General features: G+C 36.7%; 1 protein-coding gene across 16 annotated transcripts in view; it reads right to left on the minus strand.

Annotated features, from left to right (window-relative positions):
- CASK (calcium/calmodulin-dependent serine protein kinase (MAGUK family)) overlaps positions 1-18637 on the minus strand; it is a 350351-nt gene extending 331714 nt beyond the window's left edge. For 15 of the 16 annotated variants that reach the window (XM_012730315.1, XM_004689959.2, XM_004689958.2 and 12 more), the window contains exon 1: positions 18428-18635. In XM_012730315.1, the coding sequence (XP_012585769.1) occupies positions 18428-18486 (59 nt within the window). In that variant the 5' untranslated portion in view covers positions 18487-18635. Of the gene's footprint in view, positions 1-18427 lie in introns of all 16 variants that reach the window. The other variant, XM_004689960.1, reaches the window with a different exon arrangement.
- Positions 18638-18643: the final 6 nt, after the last annotated feature.

Genomic DNA, 18643 nt, shown 5'->3' on the forward strand with positions numbered 1-18643 from the left:
GTGAGAGGATTCACCAGAGACAGAGTGGGGAGCAGAACAGGCAGATTTACTGAAATACTCTGCTGAGGGGAGCAGCAAGTGGGTCAGGAGAGGTCTGCTGTGCCATATGGGGCAGCTCCCTGGTGGGGGATTGAACTCATGCTGCAGTGGTTTTGAGAGTGTCATAGTTCAGTGCTTTAACCGGATGCTCCACCAGGGACAGCCCTCTTTGATATTTTTTTAATTTTGCAACTATTTATAAATTACAAAAGCAGAGCACAGAGGGAAAAAATTGCCAAGCCTGGAAGGGTATAAGATAATTTCACAAGGGAAGAGATATTTGAGCTATGATTTCAGGTAAATGGGGTTGGTAGTGTGTACACATGTACACACTAGTGCTGGGTAAGAGAATCATCAAGGGTTGGCTAACAGACTAGCATCTGCTAAGGTAAAAAAAGCACTGTGCAATTAGGGTACTGTAAATAGCTCTAGTGGGCTAGCAACAAACTAGGAGTGGAGGAGGGATGGCAAGGAAGAAAAATACCATAAGATGAGAGAAACAATATATCATGGAAGTAAACCTTTGGAGAAATACAACCTGAGTAAAAAATTTGTCTTTGCTCTCACTAGCCATGCAAATCTCTTAAAACTCAAAAAAGAATTAATTCAGATGTGAATTTCATAAAATAACAGTAGCCACCTGTGGAATTGTTTTAAAAATAAATTACAAATAATTTGGGATACCCCAGTGGAACAACACAGAAGGAACAAAGAATGAAATAAGCCAAAAGTAACACATATTCAAAGCATAAGCAGGTAATCCGGCTTCCATTTTTCTCAGTGCTTTTTAGACTGTGGTTTTTCCTTTTTCAGCTCCAGACTGAGAAACTCTAGATCAGCACTGTCAAACGGAATTTTCTGTGGTGATGGAAATGTTCTAAATCTGCACTGTCCATTTAGCAGCCATGAGCCACATGTAGCTGTTGAGCACTTGAAAAGTGGCTGACACAACTAAAGAACTGAATTTTTAAAAATAATCTTTATTGAGATAATTGATGGACTATAGATCTCACCTTTTAAAAGTATATTTGCTATCTAATTCTAGAACATTTTACTAACCTCAGAAAGAAACCCTATACCCTTTAGCAATAACTTCCCATCTTCCCTCCCCAACCCCCCACCCTGGCAACCACTAATCTAGTTTCTGTCTCAATAGATTTGCCTATTTGAGGTATTACATATAAGAGTAATCACATGATATGTAATCTGTTGTGTGTGGCTTCTTTCACTTAGCATGCTTTCAAGGTTCATCCATGTTGTCTCATGTGTCTATGCAGTAGGTCCTCGAATAACCTCACTTTGTTCAACATTGATCGTCCCTAGAGGTTGGGGCCAGTGTCTGTGGAGTTTGCATGTTCTGCTCACGTCTGCAATGGTTTTCTCTCAGCTCCCAAAGATAAGCACACATGAGGTTCACTGGAGTGTCTGAATTGTCAGGCTGAGTGACAATTCACTGAGTGAATTGTCAGTGAGTTTTTAGGAGTGAAACATACAGTGGGATGCTATTCCTGCCTTGCACCTCGAACTGCCAGGACATCCTCCCGCCACCTCCAGCCCTGAACCAGAATAAGCTGGTTGGAAAATGAATACAAATCACTGTTTAATATTACAAGTGTTTTGGGTCTTTATTTAGAAGTTTGGCAGTGCTTTGGTGATATGACATAGCATCTTAGTTCTTGTTTATGTGACTTAGCAGAAATTGGTTTTGTTATATGTTGTTTTGCTCAACGTCCATTCTCAAGAACCTATTGACAATGTTTTAAGTGAGGACTTACAGTATTTCAAATCTTTTGTGGCTGAATAATATGTACAACTACAACACTGTTTACCTATTCAGCATCCAATAAATGAACATCGGGTTGTTCCACTTTTTGGCTCTTGTGAGTAATGCTGCTATGAACATTGATGTACAAATTTTTATGTGAATATATGTTTTCAGTTCTTTGGGGAATATATCTAGGAAAACTTTGTTGCACAGAAAATATATTTAACTTTTTTAGGAACTGCCAATATTTTCCAAGGTGGCTGCAATGTTTCACAACCCTACCACCAGTGTATGAAACATCCAACTTCTCCGCATCCTCAGCAGTATTTGTTATTGTCCATCTTTTTGATTATAGCCATCCTAGTGGTACCTCAGTGTGGTTTTAATTTGCAATTCCCAAATGAATTAAGATGTTGAGCTCCTTTTCCTATATTTATTGGTCATTTGTAAATCTTCTTTGGAGAAATTTCTATTCAATGAATTTTAGATTTTGTCTAATTTTAATTAACTTTAAATAGCCACAGCTAGTTAGTGGTTTCAGTACTAGACAGATGGCAAGATTTAGCATCTGGTCTCTTATGTTTCTTTGCTCAAGTGAGGCTGGCTAGGTGACTGAAGGTCAAGCCCGGCTTTATGACTCACCCCAGATGACCCAGATGGAACCAGGAGAGAGGCAATAAGGAGAAAGGAAAGGAAAATTGGTGCAACACCTGGAATGAGGAAGTACTTGGCACAGAGCCTGGCACTTAGGAAGTTTTCAAAATTTACTGTTGATGATGAAATCAACCTGTGTTTATGGAGCACCCCAAGGTGCCAGGGACTATGCTTTATACCCACTGTTATCCTTGTAACAATCCTTCATGTTGATTATAATTCTTCTATCTTACAAATGAGGAAGCAGTTTTAGACAAATCAGGTAAGCAAGTATTAGTAATTTTACTCACTATAGTGAGTAAATTCTCCATTCCATTTTAACCCTGGAAAGTTCTTCATCTAGTTTAATTAAAGAACTCAACTATGGATTCTGTGTCTGCTAGCCAATCACAAGCAGCAAAATATTAGTACTAAACGAAAATATTAACTCCTGAATTTTTGCATCAGAGGCTGATTTCTCTCTTTTCTAATGTTTTTAGCTACTTCTTTCCTTTTTTTGAATTGGTTCAACAATATAATGAACATCAACTATGTGCCTAATGCTGTGCTAGGTATAGAGATACAGCAATGACTATAGCAGTCATTAATCCTGACCTAATGAAGCTTTAAATATATTAAAGGAATCTATGGTTTTAAAAGAACACAAGTCCCAGTAAGTTTATGTCACAAGGGGGGGGGGGCCTTGTGGCAGTGTCTATTTAATAATGACCTTCAACCAGCAGAAGCACTCTTAAATCACACAGTCTGCCTACTAAGAAATTGAGTCTGAATATTATAGCATTTTAAATGGCTTGAAATCCCATTTATAGCAGAGTTCATTCAGCAGTTGTTTCTTGGGAAGCAGCACCCAAGTCCCACCAGTGCCAATGAAGGGATTCATTAAAGCTCACCTCCAGCTTGGTGGGGCTGTCCCAGACTCTCCTGTGCATGAAGGGAGGACAACACAGAACATTTCTTGCCCAAAGCATTGTGTGGCTTTCATCACCACCCACTCCTGACCCCTATTCCAGGTAGATAAAACAGAAATGATAAAGTTGTTCAGATGATTTTTGTGGGTGGCTACTGTGCTGACTAGGACAATAAGACTATAGAACACCACTCTTGTTTATTTTTAAAGATTTATTTATTTATGCATACAGACTGGGGTACAGGCCAGAGGTGCACAGGCAGTGAGAGGATTCACCAGAGTCAGAGTGGCGAGCAGAACAGGCAAACTGACGTAGTACACTGATGAGGGACGTAGTGGGTGGGAAAGGAAAGGTCTGCTGTGCCATGTGGGTCACCTGAGGGGGGGGTAGTGAACTCACACCTAAGTGAACTCACACCTAAGCAGTCTGGCCAGCCTAGCAGTGCTGCGCTTTAACCCTTTGCGCCACCAGGAAGGGCCCACCTCTCTCTTTTGAAGACTTCACATTTTATTCATTGCTATAAATAACAGTTTAGTTTTTAAAACACTGCATTTCCACACTCTATTGTACAGAGCAGTAAACTCGAGTTCTGTTGAGGCTGTTGGCAATAGACCTAAATAGCCACACTCTGAGTATTGGCCATTGCCTGACCCGTGTACCTTATCTCTGGGATCAGTAAGAAAGGCAAAGGTATGAATTGCATTGATTGAGAAAGCCTATTAAAGGTCTAACTTAATCATTTCTAGTTTCCCATGCATCTTCCAACATTTCCTACCAAAGTATTCAACCTGAAATTTACTGAAAGAAATCATGGACCAAACTCACCAGTAATAGAGTACCATAGCTCAGTCATGTAAGAAAAAATACAACCATGGCATTATGGTAAAAACACTTGTCTGATCTTGCTACTGGAACCAATGGACCCTATGAGAAGGCCTTTTTTACAAAAGTTATTATGTTCTCTTTAGTGATATGGGTAGAGGGAAAGATTCTAAATGCATCAATAAGAATATTAAAATTCAGGTCTTGCATTTTATATGATGCTGATGCTAGGTATAGCTAGAGCACAAAAAAAAATATCAAGAACGGGTTATGATATTCCAACTAAAGATAGAAACAGCCATCCTAGCTTATGGGAAGGCTAATGAAAACTTGTCTGGTAAACATCCTAAGATTACCCACTACATTCAGTATCTATGTGCTCACAAACATCCTTGTGAAGCACAACTGACTACAGCACTCCAGGCCAAGGATAAAAATTTTCCAGATGGGATGGCACTGTTTCAATGACTTAGAGTACACCAAATAGCTCTCTTGAATCCCTAAACTTAGTAGTCACAAGGAGGGTTTTCTCTTGAAGAAATAGAGAATTGTATTAAATTACAGTAAAAATTGGAGAAATGAAAACTATAATAGATAATTAAGTTGGGTTACACTGACGTACAGAAAAACTAAGGACCTATCAGTGTAGAACCAGTAAGGAAATGTCAGAAAATTGTTGAACAGGCTATCAAAAAAAAATACCAATATATTTTTTTCATTCACAAGTCCTTAGTCACTGAGTAACCATTTGATATCAGATAGAAGGATGTGTTTATAGCAATAAAGTTATAGAAATAAGTTATAAAGGAGACAAAAATGACTATTTACCTTTTGATTTCAGATATTTGCAATTCACTATTATAGGCAAGAAAACCGTACTGAGACTTCAATTTGAGCAGGGATTAGCAAACTTGTCTTTTGAAACAGCAAACTTTTTGTATAAAGGGACAGAAAATACTTTAGGCTTTGTTTTCCATATGGTCTTCACTGTAACTATTCAATTCTGCCCTTGTAGTGTGAAAATAACCACAGACGATATTTAAATGCATGGGCACAGAAGGAACTCCAAAAAGAAAGCAAAGCTCTTTATTTACAAAAACAGACAAAGGTCATAGTTTACTGAGTCTTTACCTAAGGTTCTAAATCATCAGTGCTCTACTAATGCCACAGAATCCCCTTGGAGGCTCATTAAAACAGATTACTGGGCCCCACCCCAACCCCAGAGTGTCTCATCTTTAGGGGAGGGGTAGGTCCAAACAATTTACTTTTAATTATAAAAGTAAATAATTATTGCAAAAATCAAAGAAAATGTAGCAAAGCCCATTTATTTAGCAGTGCTTCATTTCAGTTTATATACATATATATGTTTATATACATATATGTGTATATATACATATATATGTATATATATGTATATATACACATGTATGTATACATATATATATACACACATAAGTAAATTTAAGGCATTTGAAGAACTGTGCCATCTTATGTTCATAAAAATCCTATGATTTTTACTAACCTATTTACAAGATGAAGAAACTGAGAAAAACAAACCAAGTGATGGTCTTTCACAATTACTATTTTTTCCCTTGAAATTCTATTTTTCTTAGTAAGTTTTAAGCTGCATTTATTAAATCCAATTTATACATCATTTAGGACTATATCTATGAATGTTACTTCATGGGGGGAAATATCATTCAATAAAATTTCAAGTCCATATTTATATTTGTGACCTTAATTCTGAAGCTACCTAGGCCAAGTCTAGTCAAGAAACCTGAACTTTAATCAGATAGCAATTTAAAGCACATTCAACTTCTAGTGCAAGTGGGTCATAGATTATGAAGTGTGGTGATCACTTCTAGCAGTGCAATAATCACTCAGAAATGGAAGAAATGGTTTTAGTGGAGATAAACCAAAAAAAGAGAGCAGTAAGCCTAAATTGTTCCCTCTCTCCCAGAGTGTTTCTGCAATAATGAAATTTTTTTTCATTTGAATAGGTTTTTACAAAAATTCACATTCATTATAAGAGGGAAGAGAAAGGAGGGAGGGAAGGAGTCAGGCAGGCAGCCAGTCTAAAGAAAAGAAGTATAGCCTATAATTCCTATGGCCAGTAGAAATTCTTTTCCATCTTATCATCAAGCTTTGACAGTATTATACATGTAGATTATAATGTGAGATAATTACATTCTCACTTTAACTCGTGATCTGAATACTCCAGAAACAATTTTTTAATTTATATGAAATATAATTAAAGTCCTCAGCAAGTATGCCTTCTTGTTTTCTGTACAAGTATCTAATTATCTTACAAACAACTAAATTAAAGAAAAAATTGTTCAGTAAAAAGATAATCTTAAATTCGATGCCACATATTACTGCTGAGACAAAAACCTAGTTAGGATGGTATTAAATCTAAGAATGTGGCCAGTAAAGATTCTATATAAATAAAGGTTGATTATTTTTGCTTTTGAAGTAATGGCATATAGAAAACAAACAAAAATATTTTAGTCCAAATAATGCAATATAAATTATACTGCCCAAAGATTATCATAGGAAGCAATACCTCTTTACTATCCTCTGAAGCCAACCTAAGGAGTATTCTTGTGGAAAGATGAGGTCTACATAGATTCCAATATGACTGTTCTTCCACTGGACAATGTAATATGACCTAGCAGATAAAATGGTCCTCTGTAAAATTTAAGTTCAATACTTAATCATATCAGAAATTATAACTTTAGTATCATTCCACCTCATTTTATTTGCTGTTAAAATAAAAAAAATTATTAGGGACATTGTTGTCATAACAAACGCTGGGAAAGTTACATACAGGAACACCATAATATTCATAAATCTTGTTTATGTCTGTTTCCTAAATATATGTTCCAGATCTTCCTTTTCTCAATTCTGAAATTTCACATTATGAACAATTCATCTGTCAACTGTCCAAATGCAAAGGCTAAAGTTGTTATACAAAGTTTTTCCTTTATAACATAATCTTTGGAGCTTCTCACAACACCAAAAAAATTATAAACTAAAACAGTCTTAAAAATTATGAATATAAACTCAAAAAATACTGTATTCCCTACATATATCAGAGTCAATGACAGGTTTTTAAAAGCCACAAAGCACTCCATTGGAATTATTTCATTATCTTAACACCCTCAAGTTTCATGTATGTTGTCCCAAATGGCAAGATTTTATTCTTTCTATGGCTGAGTAATATGCTATTATAAATATATGTCACATCTGCATTATCCATTTATCTGTCAATAAACAATTGGGTTGTTTCTGTAACTTATCTATTGTGAGTAATTATACAGTGAACATAGGGTTGCATACATCAAACTGTATGATTTCACTCACGTGGAACAAACAAAACAAAAACAAATTCACAAAGAACAGACTGTTACTATTGATACATGGGAAAGGGGGTGGGGTAGGGATGGTGAAATGGGTTAAGGAGGTCAGTTATATCGTGATAGATGGAAACCAGTCTTTTGGTGGTAAGCACACTAATAAAGTATAAAGATGCTGAGTTACAAAGTATTATATAAACTTATATGTTATGAAGTAATGTTGTTTATTTTTAAAAAAGTGAGTATCTTCAACCACAAAATATACTTAGTAAATTGGATTTCAGACACAAAACTGAATTTCAGTAAGTTTTATTTGCATTACACACATATTCTAATCCCCAAGTAAGACTCTATTGGGGCTCTTGGTGAAATCACAAAATACATACAGATGACATTATTACAGCTCTCCAATTAGGAATGAAGATTTAGCTACTGATTTTCCTCTAAATTTATTAAAATCAATATTTTAAATAATTTTTCATTTTTGATGATCTCAAGTATGATCTTGGCTATATTTTCATCTGTTCTATAGGAAATAAACTAGAATGGAAGGAGTAATGTTTTTCAGGAGCTCAACACTAACACTGCCTTAAAGGGACAGGTTGTGGTCCAAGTTGAATTAGAAAACCACACAGAATTTAACAAGGGCATATAATAAGCATTCAAGCCATAGAATTTGAGACAAAAAGGGAAAATTATTTTATGTTTATTGTTTGAATTGCTTATATATGTGTCACCGTGTCACTAAAACTAAAGTAGGAGCTGTGAAGATAAATTTGCTCTAAAAATAAGGCTTAATAATTAAGAAAATAAAACAGAATTTTAAGTTTTTAAAGGTTCCTTTAATTTTTCCCTACCCTATATTCCTCTATTCCTTAGGAAACAGGCCTAAAAAGATTAAATGAGTTACTCAGTAAGACCAAGAAATCATCAAGACTCACTTCCACTATAAAGATTTCTCCAACTTCCTTCTCCTACTAGGTGGCCACAGTCTCTGTTAACACACTTGCTACTTTAACAACTCCTGACTGAGTTGTTACTCAGTTATGATGAGGATACCAAGTGAGCAATTCAGATGTGACCCCCACCCTTAATAGGCTCTAATTAGATTTTTATTATTGAAGTCAGGGAACTCAAGAATTTGGTGACTAAAAATAATGTCAATTAAAATAACTACCTTAGACATTTCATATAGATCACATTTTTCAATTCTCACAACCCTACAAGGTATATACTGTCTGTAATTTTATAGTCAAGAAATTGAGATTCAGAAAGGTTAACTAAATAGTGCTCAGGGCCACACAGTTAGACATGAATGGGTAAAATGAACAAATGAATAAATGTTAGCACTACTAACAATTTTACATACATGATAGAAAAGAATGTTCACTTCACCATTATTATTTATGTAATAGAGCCTGCGTTTAGCACTGAGAAAGTGCACATTTAGAAATTTCTGAAACTTATCTACATAACTGCCAAAAACAATTTGAGTATCTTAGAGACATTCTAGAAATAAAAAATACTTATGCTGCACTTTGCAATCACTAATCCATGCAAATGGCTTGTGAAGCAGTTGACATTTCTTCTAAAAATAAGGGGAAAATAGTCATACTGTGTCCAAAGGTTAACAGATCATATCTTAGAGAGTTGCCTTCCAATCTATAAAGCAATATCAATCCATATGTTTGAGAAAAGCCCATGCCATGGGTAAGCAGAAAGGATGAAAAATCATATTTCCCAGAAACATGAATTAGATTCTATAAAATACCAGTGGTATAATGGTAATCTGCACAACATAGCAGGGCTAGAGACTTCTGTCACTGAAATAATAACATCAAGAACATTTTTATAAAACATTAAAATCTGCATGTTTAAATGGTAATTCTTCTATCCTAGGTTTAAGTATATCAAAATACTACAAACTTAGTGTTAAATTAAAAGCTCAAAATACAGACTCAACATAGAACATTTTGTATATTACTAAAGTACAGCAAAAGAGAAGGGAAGGGGACATGAGCACATATGAGAGTGTGTATAAATCATCATTCCTACATTCCTACCTTTCTACCAATAAATGACTCAAATATGCAAAATAGTGGTAAAAAGCAAAAAAGAAGTGAATTAAAAGAAATTTAAAAATGGAAAAAATGTGCAACCACCTAGTAATAGAATTTAAGATGATAAAGTAATATGCACTTAAGATATAAAAAAAATGGCTTAACTGTAATAAAATAATCATTTATTCTTGTGACTGAATATGGACAACTAAGAAAGGTCAATTAGCAAATTTAGTTAGGGAGCCAAGGAAGAGGAATATGAAAGGGGAGAAGAGTAGTAACCTATTTAATCTGATTTTAGTGGAAGTTGTATATCAAAAGCTCAGGAATGAAAAAGACCCAACCTTAGGAATAAAACAAATGGTTTTACCTAAAAGCTAGTCACCAGAGCTACAAAACACAACTATAGTGAGAGAGGAATCTACTCCTTTTTTTTTTGCCCTAAATATGTTGGTTATGAGAAATCTTTATATAGTGCAATATTACCAAAATCTATCCATAGAAATGCAGTCAGAATCTTAAACTGTTTCACCATGAACTGAATGATAAACATTATATTCATTTTGATAGATGCTTTAAACTGCCTCTTTGGTATAGATAAGCCTTTTCTTGGTCCTCAGTTACATGGTGGCACTTTACACTACTGATCCTCCCAGTTTTGAAACTTATGATATCCAGCTATCCTGATTCTTGTAATGCAGTGAGTTATACCTACTCAAAGCCACTAACTTCCAGCTCAGTTAATCTGTAAGAACTCACTCAGTTTCACTTCCTTTCATACAGATGATTTCCCAAATCTTCCAGACCTTTCACCCAAACTCCAGCTTGGGAATTTCAGCAATGTCCACATAGAAATGGCTTATAGACAGTTCAAAGCAAAAGTATCAATTCAAAGCCAAAGTGTCAATCCAAACTATGTAATACTTGACAGCAGTTTAAGAGACACAGTTAGATAAATAGATAGATAATATTTTTCAATGGAAAATTAGTATTTCAGTATAATCCACAAATATGATCCTAGTTAGTGCTTTAAATAAAAAACTTGGGAAGCTAAACAAGAACTCAAGTTACCTCTGGAGAATAGAGGTGGGAGAAGGAAGTCACTATTTAACTTTGAACCCCCTATATTTTAAAATTTATTTATAATCTACTACATAATAACTAGTTAATAAGGAGAAAAATATAAAATTATTAAAAGTCTCAAAATTGGCCCTCCCTGGTGGCGCAGCGGGTTAAAGCACAGCTCTGAGAAACTAAAGCCACTTTCACATGAGTTCGATTCCCGCCTGCCCCCGAGGTGACCACATGGCGTGGCAGACCTCTCCTGATCCGCCCACTGCTCCCCTCAGCAGTGTACTTCGTCGATCTGCCTGCTCTGCACCCCCACTCTGTCTCTGGTGAAGCCTCTTGCTGCCCCTGAGCCTCTGGCCTGTACCCCAGTTCTGTATGAACAAATAAATAAATCTTTTTAAAAAAAAGTCTCAAAATTGGAAAAGGATTCTGATTTCCTTTAAGTCAGACTAGCTTCAAAAATTAAATATTCCCAATGCAGAAAGTCAGAGATCCTCCCTCTACGGACTTGGGCTCTGTGACCAATGGTATCATAACATCACAGTGATCATCAGAGTAGTACATTACACTTCATTCAGTTGAAAAGGGAATACCAGGATACTGGGTGGTCCAGAGAAAGATAGGAGAGCAAGTCATATGGCAACTTGCATGCTGTGGAATAAATCCATACTTGGTGGGTTTTTTTTTTTTTTAAGATTCATTTATTTATGCATACAGCACTGGGGTACAGGCCAGAGGTGTGGGGGTGGGGGGCTAGAGGATTCACCAGAGACAGAATGGGAAGCAGAACAGGCAGAATTACTGATATACACTGCTGAGGGGAGCAGCAGGTGAGATAGGAGAGGTCTGCCATGCCATGTGGATCACCTCCAGGGCAGGAGATTGAACTCTCACTGAAGCAGCTGGGACTAGCTTGTGGTGCTGCATCCTAACCTGTTGTGCCACCAGAGAGGGCCATATTTGGTAGTTTTTGAATCTGCATTTTCAGTTGCAACTAAAAAAAAATGTGAGAGCTGTACACCCCATTACTTTGTTGGCTCGGGTCAAGTATCTGCTTTGTAGCAGTAACTTTGTCACTTGATTATTTAGGTGTGTAGTGCTGGCACACAACAGTGATGCTCTCAACTTTGCAGTTGTGGCTCAGCACATGGTTTTCAGAATCAAAAAGAACTACTTCAGAATTTATCACAGGATCCAGAAATAACTACCCTGTGGAAACCATCCCACTTCCAACAAACACCTATTTAAAAAACTTACTACTCTTGGTTTGGCAAGACAGTGTAACTAACCAACTACTCTGTTGGTATAGGGGCTTTAAAAGGAACACCTTGAAGATAAAATGAATAGTGAAAGTTCTAAAACAATTGTATTTTGAATGGATGGTAAAGATTATATATTTCTACTGCTACAGGATGCATAGATTTATCAGTTTAAGATAATGCTAATATCTGATTTAAGAGAAAGACAAAAAGAAAAATGAAATAGATGAAACAATGAACAAAAGTATGGAACCTCTATTGAAGAGGTAAGAAATTGAACTAGAATGCTGAATGGTTACAACTGTAAAAATAAATTCTGTAAAAAAAAAAAAGAAGAAGAAAAAGAAGACATATGTCTTACTTTAAGGAAACACAATGCAGCATTTTTACAACTGCGAAAGCAATTGTAAAAAAAAAAATTTTAAAAAGCAGCATGAAATGAATGAACTTTAGAACCATTTGCAATCCCAAGTGATCTTGGCCAAGTCACTTACTCCCTCTGAATCTCAGTGTTTTCTGTAAAATGCGTAAAAAGAAGATAATAAATGTAAAGTGCCTAACATTAGAAGGCATAAATGTTAATTCCTCTTACGAAGTGGGGATTAAGTTATAAAAGCTTTTTTTTAAACTTTTAAGTGATCTTTAATCAAAGCTCCTTTAAACAGTGCTTCTACAACATCTAAAATATGAAACATTTACAAAAATGCAATTAAATCAAGAACAACTTCAAAAGGTGAAGTTACATTTGCTTAGTTTGTAAAGCTACAACTGGATATGGGGTAAGAATTTTCAATTTATAAGAAATATCCAGTAGACAATTTAAGGGACATTAGATATTTTCTCAGGTGAAACTATTGCATATGCAAAGGAAAACTGAAGGGGCTCAGTGAACTGTGTATGTCAAGGACATAGAAGCAATCATAATCAAGAAAGGTAGGGGAGTAGCAGGAAGTATTTATGACAACATGCAAAAAAAGAAAACTTCAGAAACTCCCAAGTTCTAAAGCGGTGTGTAAAAGGGGGCAAGGTTTCATGTGGAGACTCAGAAGTCATATCACAGCTGCAGAATGGCAACTGAGTAGTTCAGTTCCCTCCAAAATGGCCACAGAACTAAATTCCATCATCAGGGGTTACTACTACTGTTTACCTATTCCCAATTAGACCTGCTTTGTGCAGAAATCTACATGCTCTATGTAACAGGTTTTTCCTCTGTAAAACTTCTGTTAAACCTCCATGGCTTGGATCTCTCTGGGTTACCAGCAGGTTAGCTAGTGATTATGTTTCTTTTACCTTGTTATATAATTGCCACTTTAATCAAACACTCCTTTCATGGATTGTGTGATGTATGTAAAATATCTGGAAAATCTTGGCTCTTTCAGGCTTACCTTTGGCCTTTTCCTAACATTAAAAACTAGTTTTCAGGCCCTCCCTGGTGGCGCAGCGGGTTAAAGCACTAAGAAGCTAAAGCCACTTTCGCATGAGTTCGATCCCCGCCTGCCCGGGAGGTGACCACGTGGCGTGGAAGACCTCTCCTGACCCACCCACTGCTCCCCTCAGCAGTGTACTTGTTGATCTGCCTGTTCTGCTCCCCGGTCTCTCTCTGGTGAATCCTCTCACCCTCCACATCTCTGCCTGTACCCCAGTTCTGTATGAATAAATAAATAAATCTTTAAAAAAAAAACTAGTTTTCTTACAGTGTCTAGTTAAAATTTTCAGGAATGATGTTCCAACATGATGTAACATTCCCCCTGTGATACTAGAAACCCAGATCACAGTACAAATCAATATATGTGAAAGCCACCATAATGAATACAAATACTAAAGACGAATTTTTCTTTATGCTAAATTATGTACTTTACATATTATCAATTCAGTACTTGTATGACGGCTACATTTAACTCAATTCTTTGGCAAACAGTGTTGTTGAAGACCAAGTATGGAATTTAAAATACAGAAACAACCTAACCATATTCTTAACAGAGTATATGTGAAAACCCAATCCATACTAAACTTACACATTTCTTAATATTAAATTAAGTCAATATAGTGGATAGCCACTACCGGCTGTTATTGAAGCACTGTTTCTTCTGTTGTTCCAAACATCAGACAATCACCATGTTAGCATTAGATGAGTGTCATAAATCAATGTGAATCGTAAATGACCCAATGAATCAAAGTGAAACAGAGGCTGAAATAAATAAAATAAAATTCTTATACAACAAGGCTCAGAAAGAAAATATATAGAAGGTAAAATCCATGTTGTGGCCTTTTGGCTTCAATATACCCCCCCCCCAACAATTATTCTAGACTTTAAAAAATCTGTTACTCCGAAAATCCAGTCTCAAAATATTATATACAGACCCTACACTTTAAACCAATGACAACCATAGCTGCACATTACAGTCACTTTGAGAAGTTTTTAAAAAATAGCAATGACTAAGACCCACTCCCAGAGATTCTCATTTCATTGTCCTGACACAAGGCCCTCCTGGCATTCCTTTTTTAAAAAACTCCTATGGTAGTTCTAATATGCAGCCAGGTAGAGAACCACTACTTTAAACTGCCTTTTGGGCAATAATTGCTTTGAGGTTGATAAACATATTTCTTTTTTGCCTTTTAATGAAGTTTTACTAAAATTATACCATCCATTCCACAGTTAATAAGGTTCTGTTACATTGCAGGCACTGTGTTAAGTAGCGGAGAAAGATGTGTAAGATATGTTCCCTGCCTTCAAGGTGCTCCCTTTTAGCTAGCAAGCTAGACCCATAAATAAGTAAATGTAATTAAATATGTTAAGCGCTCTTGAAGGTGTAAGCAAATACAGCAAGCCTAACAAACCTGCATGACATCCTTGAGCAGGTTTACACTGCATCATTCCAATTTTAGTTTAAGTCCTACCAAGGTAGGAAAGGAAGAAGTTACAGGTTATTCAATACCCTACACACAAGTGCAGTTAATTATTTGGCTTACACAAGGTGAAAATGGTATGTATTTTGCTGTTGTTTTTCACAGAAACTACTGTGCCATGAAGGTAGGTATTGCTGTTTTAATTTCAATGAATCATCTTCTAATATACTTCATGTAATACTACTGATTGTATACTTACCCTAAAACTACAAATTTACAAAAGATACAGTAAATAATCATGACATAAACAATAGCTCATTATCTTCATATATTTGCAAAATAACTTTCATTTTCAGTAACTGCTACATTTGCTAAGACAAGAAGTTTTAGAACTAGGAGAAGGTCCTATCACTAGAGGTTTGTTTCAGTCACTTGAAAGATGTTACATGAGGAAATGCTATGGAAACAAAAGGCATTCGAAGGAGCTTTTGTAAGACTTTCAAAAATGAGAAACAAGGGAAAAGAGTTTTATTAAATTTTTTAGAAAAGATGTGGTATCCCCACTCCCGCAAGGGCAAAGACTGTAGCCACTGGAAAGAAAACATTCTAAATAATGATCTTATACTTTGCAATCCCATTAACTCTATTAGTTATCTTTTTCAACTAATATAAAAATACACTGAAGGATCTAAATTAAACTAGAACTTTCAGTTATGGCTATGAAATATATAGTGGTCCATGAATGAGTGAGCAGATAAATAGTAGAGGACTGATTTTGAAAAGTAAAATTTACCTGAAAAGTACATCAATGAAAATTTAAACCTAGTGGTCAAAAACAACTTTGATACTAATAAAAGAAATAGTATAATAAAAGAAATAGTATATTTCTTTTCTATTTATACTTATATTTATAAGTATATCTCTTATATTTATGGTATAAAAGAAAACCAGTTTCTGAGAAATTGGGGCGCAATTGACAAAAGATTTTCAGTGCAAGTGAACATCTTTAATGCCTTTCTGTTTAAACCCAGAGTTGGACATATTCAAAGTTAAAATGTATGCTGTCAAGGTCCCTGCAAGAAAATCTCAAGTGAATTTCAATTTCCAGATCAATATATGCTGAGACAATTTACCGGAGAAACCTTCAACCTTTACACAGGGTGAGGAACACTATCATTACATTCTTTACTACGAAGGCTACCTTGAATTCATTATTTTGTGGAGTGACATAAATGGCACTGACCAAATCAGATTTTGCAGGATATGAATGAGATTTCACAGTTCACATTATTTAAGGTAGCCACAGAGAACTTCAAAAACAGCCTGCACTTTTCTCCTCATACAATTCTGAAGCAACAGAAGAGATGAATTTACTTCTACCAAAGGTGTTTCCTAAAAATATCCTGTCAATTATAAATTTACAGAATACGAATTGTGCTAATGCAAAGCTGACAACTTTTTAATTTCCAGAGATCACATCATCACTCTTCCAGATTTTATGGTGTCACAACTAAGTTACTAACATTGATTCAATAGTGGTGCCTATATTCCATTATCATAATAAAAATTTTAATCTCATTTTCCAACTATGATTTTGCTGGCCCATTTAAACCAAACAAAGGCACATAACAAATATCATTTACACACACACATATCATGTGGGGGACTTTTGCGAAACACCTAATTTACCTTCACTGGGTGCTAAGAATAAGAAACCAAGATTTCTGTCTCTCTAGTACTGTATACTTATATAGGGCTATTGAGTACTCGAAATGTGATTACTCAATTGAGGAACTGAATCTTGAATTGTATTAAATTTTAATTAATTTCAATTTAGAAAGACATTCAATTTAGTTATTGGAAAACTTTTAGGTATGTTTAGAACTTGGGCATGTGAACTGACTTTTGCAATGCAAATTCTGTGAAACCTAAATACAGACAACTATTTCCAATGAAAATTTAGCTCACTGTCAGAACTGAGATGTGTTGTTAGGGTAAAATACACACTGGATTTCAAAGACTGAGTATGAAAGAAAGAATGCAAAAATCTCATTAATAATTTCTGTATTCATTACATACTGAAATGTAACAGTTTGAACCTACTGGGCTAAATATTTTATTTAAATTGATTGCATTTACTTATTTTTAATTTTTATAATGTGGCTATTAGAACATTTACATATGTAAATTTCACATATGGAGAATTACATATGTGGCTCATATTATATATTTTTTGGACAGCGCTGCTGCTGCTTCCACCACCACTTTATCAGGGCACATCTGAATATCCTTCTTCTAGGAGACAAGCTGGTCTTGTAACAATAGGAACAAGGAGTAACACATCCTTGTATCAAATGGGTCTGAGGAAAGTGTGTAGCAAGCTCTACCCACAATTTCACCATGTGAGGCAACAATGTAATGCCCACAAGGAAAGGGGAAAAATGAGTTAATCAGCACTTAGACAAATTGAAATCCAGTACTGCAGACAACTTAAAAGATAAGGAGACAACTGCTCTAAGGTGTTGATTTCATTTCCCAAACGTGGACCTTTAAATTAGACAATAAATCACCGCTTCCAAAAAGAGGTAAAATATTTCAGTGTTAGCTATCTAGCTAACCTTAATAAATAAGCAAAAACTGCTCTCAAATCTTATCTCCTCAACTTCGAAAGCCACAGAATACACGCTGAACTAGGAAATCAACTTCAGATCGCCGGCATTTCCCTCCCAAGCAAATTAGCAGGATTGTGCACTTGGAATACTGTTTGACAAGAATGAAAAGGAAACTATTCAAAACAGATTTAAGGAATGGACAATTAGATGAGGAACTGCAGATTTAATTCTCAATCAGCACAGTGATTAATCTGATTCCCTGCTTTTCCCTGGTGTAATTATACTACACAGATGAAAGGATGAGCATTTGGACTGTCAGTTCTATATTCTAGACCAGCCCGGTGACTCAAAGCAGACGACTCGACCACGCTAACCACCATCCCGACAACAGTCGAAGGGAGCCTCCGAACACTGATTTAACAGCCGTTGCATAACGAGACGTTAAAAATTCGGATGCCCCCAACTCTTTCCACGATCGTCCACACCAGGTGAAGAATTTGCTGAAACTGAACGCACCCCGTCTTAAATGACCCCCTCAATCCGGGCAGGGGGTGAACACAAAGGCATCTATCTAATATCCTGCACAATAGACACACACCCCACAATTAAAAACCCTGGACGTTCTTTCTCTCTCCACGCTGGCAAAGGAAATGCAAACTGCTCTTTTCGTTAATGGTCTGTGGTACACGCAAGGTAACAATAACCTCAACTGTTCCCAGAAGCAACTATAAAATCGGTTCTGCCACGTCCCTGTGCAACCGTCAGACAAAATGCAGACAGCCGATTTCAGCCGGCCCCACGCCTCAGGGGATGGGCGACCTCGGCGGCTCGGCCTCCACCGATCGCTGAGAACCCCCCCAGACCCCCGCCCCGCAGGAGGTCCAGGTACACGTCTATAAATACTCCCGGGGAGAACCGGGGCGCGGAGGGGAGGGAGGGCAGGGGGCAGGCCCGGAGCGGGTGCGGGTGCGGGAGGACCCGGGCATCACCGAAATGCATTTTCCACACTCCCGCTCCCTCGCGTGGAGACTCACTTGCCGATCACCTCGCACAGCTCGTACACATCCTCGAACAGCACGTCGTCGTCGGCCATGGTCCGGAGGGGACAGCGGCCGCAGCGTGGAGGGCTCCGAAACGGGGGTGGGGGCGCCAAAGAGCTCAGAGCCCGGCCCCGGGCTCGCCTCCTCCCCTCAGGACTCGCGAGCCCTCGGTGCTGAGGACGCTCGAGAGGGGCTGCGAGGCCCCGAGAC

Source organism: Condylura cristata, unplaced genomic scaffold (assembly GCF_000260355.1).
Source record: "Condylura cristata isolate star-nosed mole 26May11 unplaced genomic scaffold, ConCri1.0 scaffold00027, whole genome shotgun sequence".
Lineage (NCBI taxonomy): Eukaryota > Metazoa > Chordata > Mammalia > Eulipotyphla > Talpidae > Condylura > Condylura cristata.